This window comes from Brienomyrus brachyistius, chromosome 9 (genome assembly GCF_023856365.1).
Source record: "Brienomyrus brachyistius isolate T26 chromosome 9, BBRACH_0.4, whole genome shotgun sequence".
In the NCBI taxonomy this organism is placed as follows: Eukaryota; Metazoa; Chordata; class Actinopteri; order Osteoglossiformes; family Mormyridae; genus Brienomyrus; species Brienomyrus brachyistius.
Genome location: NC_064541.1, coordinates 9,029,497 through 9,048,877, shown reverse-complemented (window position 1 = coordinate 9,048,877; position 19,381 = coordinate 9,029,497). Strand labels below are relative to the sequence as shown.

The 19,381-nt window shown below is 46.4% G+C and overlaps 1 protein-coding gene across 3 annotated transcripts; it reads left to right on the top strand.

Annotated features, from left to right (window-relative positions):
- The first annotated feature begins 202 nt into the window (after positions 1 to 202).
- On the top strand, positions 203 to 19,105 carry LOC125749297 (MDM2 binding protein). Of its 3 annotated transcripts, none has more exons than XM_049026413.1 (22): positions 203 to 360; positions 760 to 840; positions 1,068 to 1,141; positions 3,544 to 3,701; positions 4,168 to 4,226; positions 5,110 to 5,254; positions 5,590 to 5,704; positions 6,552 to 6,668; positions 7,923 to 8,017; positions 8,486 to 8,552; positions 9,209 to 9,326; positions 9,571 to 9,741; positions 11,459 to 11,572; positions 11,763 to 11,924; positions 12,332 to 12,422; positions 12,708 to 12,869; positions 14,568 to 14,663; positions 14,989 to 15,276; positions 17,758 to 18,082; positions 18,176 to 18,289; positions 18,497 to 18,562; positions 18,859 to 19,105. In XM_049026413.1, exons 1-22 carry the CDS (start codon positions 297 to 299, stop codon positions 18,895 to 18,897), a joined length of 2,721 nt encoding a protein of 906 aa, XP_048882370.1. In that variant the 5' UTR covers positions 203 to 296; the 3' UTR covers positions 18,898 to 19,105. The 3 variants fall into 3 exon arrangements, with proteins under 3 accessions (XP_048882370.1, XP_048882371.1, XP_048882368.1); XM_049026414.1 differs by having other exon boundaries at positions 12,329 to 12,422; positions 17,758 to 17,977; XM_049026411.1 differs by having other exon boundaries at positions 12,329 to 12,422.
- Positions 19,106 to 19,381: the final 276 nt, after the last annotated feature.

Here is a 19,381-nt window from a genome sequence, read left to right as displayed (position 1 = left end):
GTAACGCAAAGCCGTAAAAATAATCTTTATATGTAAAATATATTTTATTTACTCTAGAAACTCAAAATTGTGCATGTTGGTATGTAATTGTGTATGTATATGTAAAATATATGTAAATAATATCTGATGTTTAGAGTATTTTTTCCGACCGGGCGTACTTTGGCGTTGCCATTTTCCGACGACGTCACGGGTTACAATTTCCTGCTGCTACAAAGCGGGCAATTTTGTTTTCGTCAGTCTGCCTGAGGTTTCGCCGCCTCGATTCATATTGACTAAATAAATATTACTAATGAAAAATGGATAGATTTGTGCTTGTGGTTAATTTTACGAAAAAAGGAGATTGTAAGACCGTCGATAAGGGTAAGATATCAGTTTCTCCGGCTAACGGGTGACCTAATGCTGTATCTGATATTTATGCAAATGGTACAGTTGTACATATATAATCTCGTAGGAAGTAGACACACAGTCTTTATGATATTTGTCTTGTTTCTACCCAACGGCATGATTTCTCATAATGTAAATATTCTCTAAAACATGTAAACTTTGATCTGCCAAGTTCATTTTCGTCCGTCCGTCGTTGTGTTAAGTAACTAACTAGATATATATTTATGAAAATTTGTGATTACCGCCAAAAGTAATAATTTTAGTGTAAAAAAACTCTCCACCTTTTTCAGAAGGGCTGTTATCTTTTGTATTTATTAATGAATGAATGGCATGTACGTTGTCCAGCTGATTCTCGGTTTTTTTTTATAAATGCAGACCTGGACCTTGTTAAGCAGATTCATGATTTCCTCAAAAGTCTCGCCAGTACTTCAGCACCCCAACACTCCTTGTTTCCTGGTAAATCTTCCACTTACTTATGACCTAGACATTCATAGCCGATCAGTTGCCGTTATTTAAAATAATGAAACAAAATCTTGTATAGGTGGGAAAATACATAATTGAAATTTGATGTCTAAATAAAATGCTATGAATTTCTCCGTTAAGCATGTGGTCGTTAGTCCCATTGCTCGGCACGTTTGTAATAATTCTGCGTGGATGGTTTTGTGTCTCTGTCACACGTTTAGCCTGCCTGCCCGGTAGAGTCCCTGCAGGACGCCGCTGGTACTTTGCCGTCCAGGCAAGCTGTGGATCATCACAGGTCCGTTCCTTTTTATTCAGTTGACACCCCTCCCCACATGAATACTCCAAAACAGGGCCGACTCCAGCTGTAATCAGAATAGGCAGATGCCTAGGGCACCCGAATTACCTGTTTTGCGGAGGAAGTGAAACAGTGATCAGTTTTCCTGGTTAGGGGGACTCCAAGTAAAGGTACCCCCCCCCAATACTTCAGGTTGTGTCAGAAACTGAATGTATTACTAGTGTTTTGTAGTTTAGTACGTGCCTCTCATCAGTTTTTTTCTTTTTTTTTATCCTGTTTTATGTAATTATTCAAATGTCATGCAGATCTCTCATTTCTGTTTTAATTGGTTTTAATGTATTTAGACGATGCTGTTTTATCGTGAGTTTGTAAATGTGTTGTAGTGATACATATGGCTTTGTGCCATCTCAAATTTTATTGCATGTATTGCAATCTGGTCACTTTAAGGTATTCAGTGCTCACAGAAAATCCTGGGACACTTGCTTAATTCAGTAAAAATATCATAAATTTTTTTGGCTTTATAACAAAAATATATATTACTTTGGAAACAACCAGTAGTTTTAAGTAAAACATTCATTTCAAAAAGTATTAAATTGAAACCCAAAGTATGGTTCTAAAACAGCTGTTCTGAGTTTAAAAGTTCACTGACAATCAGTCTCATTGGGTGCATTTTATTTATTAAAACCTTTGCAATGACATAAAACACCTTGGAAACATTTGTTGTCGGTGCCCCTTTGTGAGTCAGTGATTACAATTGCAACTGATAGCAAAATGGCAAGAACAGAACTGAATGAATCAGTCAAAATAAAAAAAACACAAAAAATTCAATTGTAGTTCAATTCAGTTTTTTTTGTATAGTGCATTTTCACAACATTACATTGTCTCAAAGTGCTTTACATTATCACTGCTCAAAGCCCCCTGTGAGCAAACCAGAGATGACAGTGGCAAGGAAAAGTCCCTAGTAGGAAGAAACCTTGGGAGGAACCAGAATCCAAGGGGCTGCCAGGAAGTTAAATGAGCAAGATGGCAAAGTCTTAATTCACACTGTCCCAATTTAAAAACTCAAATCTAATTGCGAAGGGCAGGCCAGTGATGGTGCTGCTTCTGAAGGCCAGCTGAACGGTGGAACAGCAGCAGGGCAGGCAAGAGGGCAGGCCAGAAGGATGTCACAGGCAGGATGGCAGGCCAGAAGGATGTCACAGGCAGGATGGCAGGCCAGAATGACGTCTCAGGCCGGATGGCAGGCCAGAAGGACGTCACAGGCAGGATGGCAGGCCAGAAGGACGTCACAGGCAGGATGGCAGGCCAGAAGGACGTCACAGGCAGGATGGCAGGCCAGAAGGATGTCACAGGCAGGATGGCAGGCCAGAAGGACGTCACAGGCAGGATGGCAGGCCAGAAGGACGTCACAGGCAGGATGGCAGGCCAGAAGGACGTCACAGGCAGGATGGCAGGCCAGAAGGACGTCACAGGCAGGATGGCAGGCCAGAAGGACGTCACAGGCAGGATGGCAGGCCAGAAGGACGTCACAGGCAGGATGGCAGGCCAGAAGGACGTCACAGGCAGGATGGCAGGCCAGAAGGACGTCACAGGCAGGATGGCAGGCCAGAAGGACGTCACAGGCAGGATGGCAGGCCAGAAGGACGTCACAGGCAGGATGGCAGGCCAGAAGGACGTCACAGGCAGGATGGCAGGCCAGAAGGACGTCACAGGCAGGATGGCAGGCCAGAAGGACGTCACAGGCAGGATGGCAGGCCAAAAAGATGTCTCAGGCCGGAGGGTAGGCCAGAAGGATGTCACAGGCAGGATGGCAGGCCAGAAGGATGTCACAGGCAGGATGGCAGGCCAAAAGGATGTCACAGGCAGGATGGCAGGCCAGAAGGACGTCACAGGCAGGATGGCAGGCCAGAATGATGTCACAGGCAGGATGGCAGGCCAAAAAGATGTCTCAGGCCGGAGGGTAGGCCAGAAGGATGTCACAGGCAGGATGGCAGGCCAGAATGATGTCTCAGGCAGGAGGGCAGGCCAGAAGGACATCAGGTAGTAGAGGCAGCAGGATAGACAGAATATCGTGATTTTTTTTTTTGGCCAGCACACCCCAGGAGAGGTGGGGAGAATAGAAAATGTATTATCCTCCAAAATCTCTGTGTGCAAGACATATGCAGATATGATGAGCATTGCTTGTCCCTACACTTTTGTTATGAAACCAGTACATTTTTACAGAATTAAGCAAGCGTCCCTAGACATTCTGTGAACATTGTGTAATCAACTTTTCTTTAACATGTTTTAACCTGTGTTGTGAATTACTGCCTTCCCTGGCAATGACTCCTCAGCCAAAGAGATTCAAAGTATTGTGATCCGTCATTAATCGTATGGTTGCTTTTCTATGCTGGAATGTTTAGTTCTGCAGCTCTGAATGGGATGAGCTCGGGGTGGGATGTCACAGGAGTGACTGTGAGGACACTGGGCCGTCGGCCTTGGATACCTGCAGAGGTGCCCTGCTCGAGAAGGGGGCGGAGGACGACAACGAGGAACTGCTGGGCCCCCAGGCACAGTCAGAGTGAGAGTTCATTCATGTGGCTCCTGCTTCAAGTCAAAACAGTGTTCTGCCTCTCCTCACCATTGTTAATTTCTTCTTGCTTAGCTGTATAACTTTAAGGTAGTCTGGGCTAAATTGACTTTATCTCCGTTCACTTACATCTAGCCCGGACTACCTTAAATCTGACAAGTTGTCCAGCTAAGCAAGAAATCCTGCTTCCAGAAACAGGCCTAACGAGTTTATTTGCACATTTGTTTACAAGACAAGTCATGTAGTGGGTGTAATTTATATTCCATTGTATGTGTTCTCTTTACTTTCACCCCTAAAATGTATGAAGCACAGAATGCAATATAATACATATCTGTAGTGTCTGATCTTCTTTTCCCCCTTTCACTGCTATAGGCCAGTTATTCCTGGCACTGTGAGAAGTGATGTCACTGTAATGGTGATCATAAACAAGCTTCCTGTGATCTTTGTCCCAATGCAGGTTGTTTGAGGAGGCCGCTGAGGTCCTTCACCAGCTGGCTGACAAGCTGCCTCCTCCGGGTAAACAAACGATAACCGTCTGTCCGTCCGTCCATCTCCAACCTGCTTATTCTGGTTAGGGGCATGGAGCCTATTCCATGCAGCACTGTGCAGGGGAGCACCCCCACGTGGGAGGTGAATTGCTTACACAGGTGTTCAGTGTACCTGATTAAACTGGATGCTGTTTGCATTGAGGGGAGTGGGGGGAGGGAGTATGGTGAAGTATCTTTTAGGTGGTCTTTCAAAATATTCCCCAAAATGAGAGGAGGGTTGTAGTGCCGCTGTATGGAGCCAGTTGTGCTGACAGGTTTGGCAATTTATGCTTTTTTTTTAAGCAGATGCTTTTACCCAAAGAAACATTTTTTAAAAAATTTTGTGAAAGCAACGCATGACAGTGCCTGGATCAGCTGTAGCTTACAGGTCTCACTCCAGAGCCTGGTGGTGAAAAGTCTCTGCCGACCCTGGGAGTTAAACTGGCAACCTTCCGGTCTCGGGCACAGTGTGCTGATATGCTGAGCCATTTGCTGCCCCCAACGCTGGAAGAAATTTTAGGACGTTTTTAACGCGTTGAGTGACGGAAAATTAATTCATAAATACTATATACACAGCACATTGTATTCACTTTCTCCAGTAACCGCATTGTGTTAAATATATTTTAGGTTTACATAAAAACTCCTGGTGTAGCACACCATCCTTCTGACCTCTTATGCTGGTCCGGGTCACAAGGTGGCCTGGATCTTATCCTAGGGGGCGCAGGGCACACGGCTGGGGTGCAGCCTGGATGGGATGCCAGTGTAGTAATTTGTGGCTTAAAAATCCCAGAATCCTACCTATGTGAACCTTTAGCTAGCAGATGTAGCGCACTGAGATCTGAAGTTCAGACCATGTTCCTGTTTTTCCACAGGTCAGGCTCTCCTGGATGTTGTTTTGTTGTCAACCGATACGGAAGCTCCAAGCACAAAGGAATTCCTTCCAGTTCTTGGTTCACTGAAGCACATGCAAGCATGGCATTCAGCCAAGATTACCGTGGCGACGGCGAACAATGCAGGGTACTGGTGTAGATTTATATCGAAAGCTCCCCGATTACACATAAACCGGAACGTGCTTGGAATATTCCACTTTTAGCCAGTAGGGGGGGATGTGTGCCACGTGCATTGCTGTTTCATTCAAAATGCAGTCAGAAGTACGAATGAGTTTTGTCTTTTCATTAAATTACCTGTAATGCAATAGAGACAAAGACTGTTGAATGCTAATAAAATGCTGGGTGTATTTTGAATGCTGGTATTAGCACTTGGTATCATGGTGCTCAGTGTCCCTTTTGTGTTTTAGATGTATCAGATAGCTTCTTAATTTGTTGCTAATCTGTGTGCGGTTTTTAATCTAGTTGGCAGACAATAGCCTCGTACTTGCTGACTGACATACATGACCAAGAAAAGCTGCTGTCCTGCATTGATCAGGATGAATCATGGAGAGGAAGCATCCTTGTTAGAGAGAAAAAGGTACAATGTTGTGGGATCTTGTGCTTAATGGGGATTATTTGCCTTTTGTCTTTGTTAACCAGTATCCGTATGATGAATCTGGTCCGTGTGTGAATGAGGAGGTCTGCGTCTCTGTGCAGAGCTGTGATGGAATGAGTACAGTTGTGAATGAGGAGTTTGGCTCTGCTGTGAATGAGGAGGTCTGCGTCTCTGTGCAGAGCTGTGATGGAATGAGTACAGTTGTGAATGAGGAGTTTGGCTCTGCTGTGAATGAGGAGGTCTGCGTCTCTGTGCAGAGCTATGATGGAATGAGTACAGTTGTGAATGAGGAGTTTTGCCCTGCAGTGAATGAGGAGGTCTGCGTCTCTGTGTGCAGAGCTCTGATGGAATGAGTACAGTTGTGAATGAGGGGGTATGACAGTGAAAATGTGTTTACCCTCCCCTGGGGGCAGAAACCCCATTTGACCTGAAAGAGGCCTGTGAACCAGCACATGACCCATGCTGGGCTGGTTACTTTCCTATCTGCCCCTGTGTTTGGCTTCTGTAATGTGAGGACAAGAGCCCAGCTCCTCACAAGCCAAAATCTGTGTTCAGTTTTTATAAAACTTTCATCTTTGTGACTGTTTCCAGACACTGTTGTTTTACCTGAATGCATTTCATGTTGTCTGAAGGTATTTCATTCGACCAATAACTTAAAGAAACTATAATTAACACCTTATTAGTCTTCTAGGTCACATGATTGCCATCTGGAGTTTTATTGGTTCTTCCCAAAAACAGTGCATAAACATGGAATTCCCTTTTCTACTTTCTGTGTGTGTCTGCGTCTGCGTCCTGTGTGTGTGTGGTCTCCTTTCTATCCATGCCGCAGTTCCTCTCAGAGTTGCGGTTTGGAGGGTTCTGCCTTAAAGCAAGACCAAGTGACAGCAACGTACTGTCCGCTCGCGTGTTGAGCCAGGCCTGCACGGACCGCACGCTGAACACAGAGGTGAGAGATACCGTCACCTTGGTTCAAGGTCGGCTCTGTAATCCCCCGCACAGGCCAGATCGTGCCGGACCTCATTCACCCCCACGTCAGGTGTTTTGTGCTGTTTATTGATTTTAAATGCCACATTTTGCAAATTGTTCTCTTTTCACAAGTATTGGCCCATTCCCCTCATTAGTTTGACATCAGACAATATAGAGAATATTCCAGTTTTTCCTAATCAGCAGGGAAGGTTTTTACCCCCTATTTCCTAAAACAGTGTTTCCCAATCCGGTCCTCAGGGACCCGCAGGCGGTCCCATGTTTTTGCTCCCGTCCAGGAGCTGTAAGGGAGCAAAAATGTGGACTGTCTGGCAGGGAACCGGGAAGGAGCAAGAAAGTGGACCGTCTGTGGGAACATGACCAGTTTGGGAAACAGTCATAGAATACAAAACCTCCCTTCCACTTCATGACCTCCATCATATTCGTGTTTGTTTTCTGTTCACTGCCAGTTGTGGTAAGACATGATCATTTCCGTGCCTCCGTCTCTGTGCTCCTGTGGCTGACCCTCCCACCCACACTACAGCATCGCGATCACTGTGGAATTACTGTGGCCGGGCCAAGGCTCCCGGAACATTCTGTCACAGTGTTAATCCTTATGCATAGGCCTCCACTGGGAAGGTCACTTCTGAGCCAACCCGCTAACGAACGAGGACTGAGGTGATTGTTTACCCAATAACAGGCTTTTTAGTTTTGTCTGAACCATACACTTTAAAGAAAAACAAACTTTTAAAAACTTCAAACCTTTTTTTGATCATATGGATCTATGGTAGAGGATAAAGGTGACGGTTGTTATTAGTGGTATTGATATTTATTTGAAAGTAAGACAATACAGCCCCGGAAATCAACCCAACGAGCTTCAGGTGCCTTTATTGTCGTTTTTGCTCATCATGCTACTCGTTTCCTATTTTCATCTGATAATTAGGTGGCAGAAACGCACTATTCTCTTTGACGTTTCAAGCCATAAAATGTGATCAGGCTTTAAAAAGACCTTCACACACCCTCTTCTGTACAGTTTTTTTGATTCCTTTTAACCCACGGAGCAATAATGTCTGAACAAAGCTGACACTGTAGTGTGTTTGCATTTGTAGTGAGTCCAAAAGCTACCCCAGTCAAAGTGAAACCCGATACAGTTCACTCGATTCAGGTGTGACATTTCATTTGTCTGGCGCCACTGTGATATTTAGCTTTGTTCTCTGCTCTCTGGCGCCCTCTGCAGGTGTTCCAGTATTACCAGCCAGTCTTGGACTTGGTGCAGCTGGTCAGTGTCCCTGACCTCCCAGTCTACCTCCATTCCAGGGTGGAATTCGATCTGTATCTTTCACAAGCTTCCCTGCTGGATGACCTCTGCAACCTTGGCTCCATGCCTTATGTGAAGCCTGGGAGGAAATGCTTGTAAAATCCAGGACGTCGAATAAATGTTATTCTGAACAAGTACCGTTTCCAAAGTTAGGAGAATTATGGCGATGCTGTATCTCAGCTTTCACAGCTGTCGGTAGTTCAAATTGGGGACACTTTCCAGGAATTTTTTTTTATGCGTCATCTAGGGTAATGTTAACAGCCATTTAGCTGGTACGGGTTGGATAACTCACAATGGCTGTCATTTATAAGTGGAGACGTTGTTAATAATTTACCTTTGGAGATGACGAAATGCTCTTTGTGCTGTTCTGGTTCAGCCATGCACAAGGTCATAGTTTCTCTGCTGCGTTATCATTTGTATGTGTCGGTCTGTTCTTCTGAAACAGGCTTTAATTTCTCGTACACCTTGACCTATCGGTACAGTGCACTGACCACCAAGACGGCCAGGTCTAGGCTGCTTCTAGATCAACTTAGTACTCTTCGTGGAAAGGTGAACAGATCACCGCCTCCCTTCCTCCCTCCCGCAACTGACGATGCTCGTTTCTCGTAATCGTCCATCTTCTCCAACATCGGTTTGCCCAGAGCAGTCATGGACATCTTGAACAGTGTGACTAGTATTGATCTTTGAGATACCCACAAGAACTAGAAGATGAGATGAGTGCTTCATTGTCTTTATACTGTAGTACATTTCTTCTAGTGCAGCAATTTTGAAACAATATTGTATAAATAAGTAATTGACTTAATGTAGGGGTGGCCAGTCTTATTCTGAAAGGGCTGCTGTACATGTCGGTTTTCACTGCCGTTCCGTAGTTAGATCCTTAGAGGACTGATTGGCTGAAGAGTCCTCACACCTGGGATTGAACAGCTGACCTAAACATTATCCCAAACACCTGCATACACACTAGCTGTTTATGGATAAGACCACTGCTGGCTTGATGTTTGACTACTTCTGAACCAGATTTGCCAGTAGATCGACCATAGACATGTTGTTTAAGTTTCCACTGGCTGTTCTTCAGACGTAAGATTACACCTTCTCATACTGCTTCTAGTGTTGTATGCGTCCACCCTTTTTGAGAGATCAGGGCTTGGCGTCTGACCAAGGCTTCCTGGACCTTCCTTTTGAGAAGCTGCTTTCTTTTCTTGCAGGTTGGAGCTCTGTTCAGTCTCTCCTGCACTGTCAGCTCCCTGGCTGTGACCCCAGCTCCACAGCTCGGCTCTCAGAAGTGGAAGGAGTTCATAGCCAGGAGACCCAAAGCCTTGCCTGGTAGGGAACCCACCCCATACAAGGATATCAGCTTGACTGTTGATTCAGCTCAAAAAATCCATCCCTCAAGTAGCAGATTAGGGAAAGGGAGAGCAGATTTAATGATATGTTTAAAGGTATGTCTGTGTTCAAGATAAGAGTTTGCCCTAAGGACACAATGTCCTCCTTCTGCCCTACTTAAGTGTGGATCACAGGGGCAAGAGTAAAGTTATGCATCATTCTGCATTGACTGCTTTTCTCCTAGTTCCAGATGTTGAAGTGAAAGGGGAACTCGGTCAGTACTTCTGGCTGGTCCAGGGCACGGACACTGGAGGCTGCACTGCAAGGATGATTCACTCAGCCAATCAGATTAACGGTGCTGCCGCCCTGGCGACAGCCAATGGGCTTCTGGGAGAGAAAGACCTTGCGCTCTCAGGTAAAAGCAGCTGGCCAGTGGTTTGTTCATTTTGACGATGGTAATATACCTTGCCAGATGCCTCCCGTACCCTCCATCATTAAGCAATTGGATATCCTATCCATAGTGGAAGCAGTTCGCAGAAGTGTTTTTGGAATTCAGATGTTTTTCTCCCTACAATGTTTAATTGTCTCTGTCAAGAACTGATCTGTGTATTAGTTTAGTAATTACCCAGTAGCAGGAAGCGGCAGGTGTTGTGGAATCAGATCAGTGTTTATTTGATGGATATTTTTGAGAAGACGTAGTGCAGCCTTAAGAGATGAAAGAGGAAAGTCAACAGAGTTATTTAGGCTGTGAAGCATTTAGTCCACATCTCCAGTGACTTTATTGAACTATATTGAAACTATATATATAAAACTATGAGTCTGTTTGACTTTGTGCTCCTGGGCACTGTTGCGCTGGGACAGGTTGTTGGTGCGAGAAGATTTAAATGAGCCAGAGTGCGAATTCTAGTGAGCCAACAAAGTTGGGCATCGGTGTCCTCTGTGGTGTAGTGCTTAAAAAAATGGCGGGTAACCTGTAAATGACCATGGACACGCCCTTATGCATCGTTAAAAAAGGCGGATGAACTACCTAACATCTATGCAAGACTAATCCACCTCATCATCATCATTATTACTATTGCTACTATTGTTGCTGTTATTATTATTATTAGTGTGGAAATGAGTAACTTCATATCCGGTTAACACAAATGGAAATAGATTTACTCCGATTCAGACAGGTTGCCTACTTAATGTTGCGTCTCTTAGCCAGCTAATGTCATTGCAAACAACATCAACCTGCAAGATGCTACATTCATTGATAACTAATGTTAGCTTATTAACTGAAAAATAAATAACCGCTTGTCCCGTTTCCTATTTTGAACCATCTGTGGTTTTTTTGGGAAGGTTTGCGATCCTTGCGAAATACCATCTGATGCATTCATGCTGCAGGACCCGTCGCTGATGTGCTCGTAAACACTGGCAGCATTGTCAAGTGGGGGGGGTGGGGGGGTGTGTGCCAGTTTATTACAAAAGGTCAGGGTGGTGTGCAATTGTAGGTTGACACAGTGAACGGTGCGGTTTATTATTGACTCAATTTTTTTTTATTGCATAATGCTAAGTGAGTAAACCGCTGTAGAAGGCTGTTTTGTAGTTAAACAAGTTTTAGGTGTGTAAATGCCATTTACTTGTGTTTATCACCCACTACACCCCTGACTATACTGAGGAAGCATTCTTTACTGATCGCCAGCCAAGGTTAACTAACGTAAACTTTGTTCTCCTGTGTTTTGGACTTGGATACTCTTATAAGGTAAAATAGTTCTTTGTTGACCCCCATAGCGCATTAAGGGTAATAGCATTTTATGCGATTTTGGTTCCCAGGCAAAGAACTTTGTGTTCGTGTGTTTTCCACTAGACAAAGCAATTTAAAACCGATTGCTTTCCGTTTGTTTGCTCAGCCAGCGTGGAGATTCGTGTTGTCATGTCTCCGTGTGACATGGTCTTAACTCTGCTTTGAAATTTAGACGCTCACGATTATCTGCACTTCAGATTGATGGCAGCTACCTTTTGTCACCTACTCCCCGAAGCCTTGGTTGTGGTTCAGAAAGACTCGGGACCTTGTGGATATGCATCAAGAAATACAGCTGCCAGATAATGTTGGAAAACGGCAGCGTTATTAAGAACTCTCATTCCTGCAGGCACCTGCGTGGACGCCTGGTTGTCGTCACTGCCCTGTCTCCATGGAGACCAGCTGATACGGCGGGAGCGGAACCTGGAGAAGGTGCAAGCGCTTGCTGTGAAGGAATGTCTTAGTGAGTTTGGGATGTCTGGGGTGAATGCAGCAACAAAATTAAGCATAGCTCTATTTTTGTACTTTTTAACGTGTTAGCAGATGTTAACATGAAGACCTGAGAAGATCATCAAAAGCTTCAGTTTAATTAGAAGGTTCTTTGGCTTGGAGACCTTTGAACCTTGTTCCTCAGCTGCTGTCTATCTACACAGGGAGGAGGGAGGAATCTCTGAATCCAGTGTCCATTCCAGTCACTGACCTGAAGGTCCTACTGCGTCTGGCACGTGAGCAGTACCTCATGATGCACGACGCTCGTCTGCCCAGAGCTGCAACCCTCATCGCAGAGAAGGAGAACCACACCAGGGAGGTTCCTGGTAAAGCCCCACCCCTCTGTGTTTGCTTTGCAACAGGCTACTTTGATACTGTCACCCTGAAATCATACGTCGGAGTCCCTTTAACTGGGGTCCCTAAGAAATGTGCCGATTTCCTCCCATTACATTCACATATTTATCCAAAGAAAAAGCCAAGTTTTCATCTGCTTGAAAAATTACAGGCAACCAAAGATGATCTAGATCAGTGATTCTCAGACCATTCCTTGGGGATGCACAGACGGTCCACATTTTTGCTCCCTTCTAGGAGAGAGCAAAAACTTAGACGGTTTGGGGGTCACCACAGACTGGTTTGAGAATCGCTGATCTTGACGTCCGTGCAATAGATTTCTGATATAGTGAGGGCCCTTGCTTGGTGTGTCCGGTCATCCTTCACTGGTGTTTTATAGCAGTAAGCGTGAGGACGGCTGGATTGCAGGACTTGCCCGAGAGAAGCGTGCTCCTGAATTTCGAGAACCAGGCGAAGATCCGTCAGCAGAGGAGGTAAGTCGGGAATGTTCGCTCTCACAGATATGGCCATATCCTGCATTCCTCAAAATCAAAGCCCTTTTAGTTGAAGAGGACACTTTTGTACTGTATTACATACGTCAGGTTTTAGACCATTTTTTGAAAGGTGATATTTCAGCTGTTCAGCTTTAGATGAGAGCAGTAACTGTCATGTACGTTTCAAAAGGGCCGAAACCTCATCAGCTAAAACAGCCCGACGGCTGACTGATAATAAGCTACCATGGTCGAGGAAGGTCACCAAGGAAGGGTCCTTCATTTCAGCTCGAGCCTCCGCCTTGCGAGTGGTTCCTCGGAGTGCCTGTTGGGGCCTAAGGATGGTCAGAAGGAGACTCCCGCCCTGCTGGATGCCAAGGAGATGCTGCGTCACTTCAGCTCAGACGGGCATCCCACCGGAGAGCTTCAGCCGCTGCCGGTCCAGCGCGGGTGCGTGACTTTGAGTAATTGTGGAGCCCCTGGTTCCTCTTGAAGTACCATGGTCTGACATTAAGGTCCCACCAGACTGTTCTGAGGTATAAAATCCTGATGGATGATCTCAGCCAGTGATGCTGTCTGGAAACCTTGAGGAGAAGTAACATAATGTGGATTGAAATCAGATGGCGCTTTTCCACTGGCGTACCGTGAGAGGCTATTTACAGCACGGTTCCAGCTCCCTTTGGTTTTCCACTGGCGTACCGTGAGAGGCTATTTACAGCACGGTTCCAGCTCCCTTTGGTTTTCCACTGGCGTACCGTGAGAGGCTATTTACAGCACGGTTCCAGTTCCCTTTGGTTTTCCACTGGCGTACCGTGAGAGGCTATTTACAGCACGGTTCCAGCTTCCTTTGGTTTTCCACTGGCGTACCGTGAGAGGCTATTTACAGTACGGTTCCAGCTCCCTTTGGTTTTCCACTGGCGTACCGTGAGAGGCTATTTACAGCACGGTTCCAGCTCCCTTTGGTTTTCCACTGCAGAAGGGTCGGTTTGGTAACGGCGTTGTCGGGTTTGGGGAGCGACAGTGACATGTAACTGAAGATACGCTTATCTACTATTCACACAGCGTACATCATGATTTACTACGTGCTAATGTCCACTAACGTCTGTGAGAATTGCCGTCTTATGCCAGCATCAAACGCTAGTAGAATTGGCATTAGCTTGCGTAAATTTGCATCCCGAAATTCCAAGTTATTGGGAATACATTGATGCATTGTGATTTGCATGACTATTAATAATGAATAATATGTAGACTATGCACTTTTTTTCCTTCTGATAATCCATGCATATCGACGCAGAACACTGGTATCTTCATGCTTTTCCACCAATCAGGTGGTGGTGACACAACCAGTAGGGTTTGGTCACTGTGTCTGCCCTACCGGTAAGTAGGGCCATGTTAGAATGGATATGGCTCATATACTTCACAGTGGAAAACAGTCAGGTCGCGGTGCGGCTCGGTTCTTGGTGGCACCGGAAAAGTGCCAAGAATGTACTGTTTGCCTAGCAGTGGCAACATCCCCTGCATTTCGTGTTGGTGGAACATCTGTGTGTTTCTCACCATCTCTAGAACCTAATCACTGGCATTAACCCCGACTTCCTCACTGCACTGAGCTTTACCTAGCTAACATTTCCGATGTCACCGGTTTAGCTTCACACCCAGAACTGTATCATGCTTGTGAGAACTTAATGTTCCTGTTAACTTGTGTTGACCTTGAAGACGGTGACCTGGCCTTTCTGTGAAAGCACAGAGGACCGCTCTACTGACACAGTTTGTTCCTGCCAGTGTTCAGATGATAAATGTTCCCCTCTGGACGTTGAATTAGTGGAAGTTTCCACCATATATAACGTCGTTAAAGGCGGATGGTCTCTTTCCGTTCTATAATCGCAAAAGCACATTTATGCCCAGATGTCAGTAGTTACCTGAGAGTGCCGCTTGCCATCTAGTATCTCGTTTGCAGTGATTTGAACTGATCCCACCCAACATGAAACGTTGCCAGAAGCGCAGAGCGGACGTATCAGATCAGGCTGATATTGTGAATGGTGCATTGAGCTGGTGATAGCGGCGCACACGCATGCTAATCTAATGAATCGATTTATTAGTTTAAATGTTTTGTATTTTCTGAATGAATCGATTTCTGTTTCCTGCTGACAGGGAGCATCCCTTCCAGCTGTCCTCGGACCTGACACCTAGGAAGGTGACCCAGCTGCCCTTCAGTAAAGCAACCAGGTCCCACTACCATGGCATAGAGTAAGCACCTGGCTCGGGGTGGGGGGTCATTTGTGGGCTGAAACCTCTCTGTTTCCACTCTCACCTGTAAATGTTGTTACTGTCTATTTACTTGATTGTAATTTTGTAATGTCATTTTTTTTTTATCTGGAGCTGATATGTATCCATTTTTGCATCCATCCATTCTTCCATCCTCTTTACCTATTTGTCCTATGCAGGGTAAAGAAATGAAAATGAAAAGAAACTTTGTTTGCTGTTTCTGCATGTATGAGTCTAGGTGTCTTACAATGCACCCCCCCCCCCAAAGCAGTAATGGTGAAATGCAGGGCTGGCACTGTCCCTGTAGGTTCTGCTTGGATGAACAGAAGGCCCTGGACCGGGACAAGAGCCTCGTCAGGCTACATTCGCGTCTGATCCGTTACGAGACCCAGACCACCTGCTCCAAGGAGCCACGCCCCGTGCCCTTCGCCCTAAGCCCCGCCCCCTTCATCCAGAGCCCCGCCCCATCTCCCAGCGTGCTCTCCGAGCCCAGCAGCATACCGGACGGGGAGGCGCTGATGTCCGAGACCCGGGGAGAGCCGCCGAGGCTAAAGAGGCGCTGCTGGGAGGCGGATGGCATGCACACGTACAAACGGTGAGGAGGGCGAGTCGTGGGGAGGCGTCATCAGGGTCCCAAGGGGGAGACGTCATCAGGGTCCCAAGGGGGAGACGTCATCAGGGTCCCAAGGGGGAGACGTCATCAGGGTCCCAAGGGGGAGACGTCATCAGGGTCCCAAGGGGGAGACGTCATCAGGGTCCCAAGGGGGAGACGTCATCAGGGTCCCAAGGGGGAGACGTCATCAGTTGGGACGTCATCAGGGTCCCAAGGGGGAGACGTCATCAGGGTCCCAAGGGGGAGACGTCATCAGGGTCCCAAGGGGGAGACGTCATCAGGGTCCCAAGGGGGAGACGTCATCAGGGTCCCAAGGGGGAGACGTCATCAGGGTCCCAAGGGGGAGACGTCATCAGTTGGGACGTCATCAGGGTCCCAAGGGGGAGACGTCATCAGGGTCCCAAGGGGGAGACGTCATCAGGGTCCCAAGGGGGAGACGTCATCAGGGTCCCAAGGGGGAGACGTCATCAGTTGGGACGTCATCAGGGTCCCAAGGGGGAGACGTCATCAGGGTCCCAAGGGGGAGACGTCATCAGGGTCCCAAGGGGGAGACGTCATCAGGGTCCCAAGGGGGAGACGTCATCAGGGTCCCAAGGGGGAGACATCCGGCTGCCGCAGGCATCATAATTATTAATTTTCCTTATTTTTTCTTGAGAATGTTCTGTTTGGGTACTGGTTTAAATTCTTTGCACATTTATTGCTGGCGGCATGGGGGCGCAGTGTTTCGCACTGTTCACACTCCTAGGACCAGGGTTTGAGTCTCATCCCACCTCCGGCTGTGTAGAGGTTGCATGTTCTCCCTTTATCGCCATGGCGTTTCCTCCCCATAGTCCAAAAACACGCCACAGTGGTTGCCAGATTGTGTGTGTGAGTTTTTCCTGCACTGGGTAGGTGCCCCATCATTCCATTATTCCCTACCTAGCGCCCACAGACCCCCATTACCCTGCATACACAGTAACTGTACAGAAAATTGATGGATGATTGTCTGCAGTTTATGTTCTTTCCTGCTGTAGGCACAAGAATTTCCCCCATGAGGTCAGTCAAATTCACCCTATCTTGTGTCAGTAACGGGTTTAACTCTCTCAAAATGTTTCAGGATACTACAGAAAAACTGGTTTTACATGCTGCACCGTGCATCGGTCCTCCCAGGAAGGCTGATCTGTGCATGTTACATTTGCAGCCCGATAAGGATTAACAATGACGTCACTCGGTGTACGGTGTGGGAATGTTAGCATTCTCTTACTTTTAAAACTTTGATAGCTATGCTGTGAATTTTATGGATTGTGACGTTCTCTCTATTTTAGGGGAACTGACTTGCTTCCCTCGAATATTTAATCTACTGTTAGTCTTTAAGATGACGGTAGATCTAATGTCTGGTGAATGTTTTCACTGTGTGAGAATTCCCACCGGAAAGGGCCTTTAGCTAGATTTCTCAGTCTCGGCCTTGAGCTTTGCATGTTAGGGGTTTCCTGTAAGCATCGCTGACAAAAAAAAACGACTTTGCTTATTCTGCTGTCTGTCTGACTGATATTTTTAACATGAGTGGTACATTCAGGGCTGCGGTGGGGGTGGGGGGGCAGTGTCCCCAGAGTCGATCACTGGAGACGGTGCCAGTGTGTTTTCTCCGGGTGAGATTTGGGGGGAGGGGGGGACGTCTCCTTTGCCCAGTGGGCCCTCTATGCTTTTCATTGCTCAGTGCTCTCTGAAGGTGTAATCATGATGTCCGCCGCCCCCCCATAACAGCAAAATGATACTCAAACCACATGGGGGTGAGTCGGACTTTAGGCTGCAAAAATGTTGGCAGTCATATTGATGTTAAAAATAAAACTGGCCTCTGAAAACTGGGAGGGGGAGTTTGGAAGGATGCCTGCCCCCTTCCCATGAGTTGCTCATGTCCTGCGTAAAGACATTTTTTAATGGGGAACATGTGCATTGTTTGCAGGTGGAGGAAGACTGGAACGCCTTAATGTAACGCTTCATGATTGGTTGGTGTCCGGGTTATCAGTGAGAAGCGTAGCATTCTGGGAAAGTTCCGTATTTTCTATCCATTGAAACAGAAGTGGCCATTGTACCATTACAGGCTGACTCCTGTGTCACTGCTCAATATGAGTTTGTGTGTCTGTGTGTGTATTTAGTTTGGTTACTTATGGTTAAGGTTAGAGCTGAATAGGGGTTACGGTTCTCATTGTTGGGGTTTTTCCCATAGAAATGAATGGAGAGTCCCCACAATGATGGGAGTATATGAACTGTGTGTCTGTGGGACAGACCGGAGTACTGATTGATTCTTCATGGTGCTGTTAAGCTTGTGTTAGTTCCAGCTGAGCAGCCTTGGGTTAAGGTGCATGAGACCGGGGGATCCTCTGGGGGCACCGTTAATGAGTAAGGCTCATTGTAGGAGGTCGCTTTGCTGTTTGTCTGCCCCTCAGTCCAACCCTAAACACTTGACTCCTCTCCGCCCTACAGACTGGTCAAATCAGATAGCAACGAGTCTCTGGGCTCCAAGTCTAGCGGCAGCAGTGGCACCCAGCTGGGGGCTCGGACCCTGCGGCGGAAGCCTGCCGGGTCACAGGTCATTCCCACCTCCGCCAGACCCGCCCCTTGCCCTCAGCGGAGTGAGACCACCAATCAGCCTCCCGCCGGAGACGCTGCGACCAAGGAGTCCCGTTCACAGAAACACAACAGGGTGGGAAGCTGTTGCTACAGTTACAGCCCTTTGCCTGCTGGTTCTTTAGTGACGTTTTGCATATTCTGTCTCACGGTCAAGATAAGAAGCGTCTTTAAGTGTCAGGTGCTTTAAACAAACTACAGAATGTACTGACGGTAAAAAATGACGCCTTTAAAGAGCCACGGTGTAACTTTGGGCCGTTGATGTGTGTTTCAGATGCTGAACGAGGTTGTCATGAAGACACTGAAGCTGCACGGTATCACCGGCGAGCACAAGTGCTTCGAAGCCTGCAGTCAGAGATTATTCGAAATATCCAAGTTTTATCTGAAGGTCTGCTCCTCTACCGGGTGTCCAAAAATGACAATGCGCAGTTCAGAAAAGCCTGGACTGCTTACTGGGTGTAATTGAGTCGCACTCTAACTCCGCTGAATAAATAAGCCTGCAGGTTCCTGCTGAAACTCACCTCCTGCATGTGTGGACAATGGGGGCTTTTGTCGCGCTTTCCTCTGTAACCAAACTTCCCTCATTTTGAATCAGGATCTGAAAACCTCCAGAGGTCTCCATGAAGAAATGAAAAAAGCCGCCCAGAATAACTGTAAGCAGGTAACTCTCAAGCGCCCGTATCCTGCAACCCCAGGCATCAAAGCACGTCTGCTGTGTGCGTTTTGGCCGTTTTGCCTGTGATGCAGCTCGGTCCGAGAACCGATCTGGTTTGTGACCAGTCGACGATGATGGCAGGTCGCGTCGGTGCCGTGCGGTTTTCTAAATTGTACCAACCAACAGTGCGTGGCTCCCGTAAGGGCTGAACTAACACATTTTCCATAATGATACAATTGCATGCACGTCTGATGGTTCTTTCCTGTGACTGACACGAGCTTGATGCCTTTTGCCAACTGCAGGTTATCCAGTGGGTCCTTGAAAAGGCTTCCAGAAAGTGAGGAAGAGAATATCCTGCTCCATTTCGGAGAGGCTAATGCCTCTCCAGCTGGATTCATGAAAGACATCCCCTCCATTGTTCTTGAATTACACTATATACTTGTATTCTGCTCTTCTGGCTTTGAAAATGTGGTTATGACCATGTGGTGCCAAAAATGTATGAAATTTTAATTGTGAGCTGCTTTTACTTAATGTATTTATTAAAGCCTTGTGCTAAAAAATAAATATAATTAATTTTCTTTTATAACATAGTCATGTTATAACATGTGATATAAAGCTTGAATATACTTAAATATGCTGTTTTTAATTTTCTTTTTACAGTCGGTTCCCAGATTACGGACTGCCATAAAGCCTGTTATATTAAAAAATTGAGTTAAATATACTGATTAGTAATAACGAACTCAGGCACTAATTTGTGACACTTGTGAAAATATTGAGCGGCTTCAGCGATTCATCGACTTGCGGTATGTGATACTATATGTAACT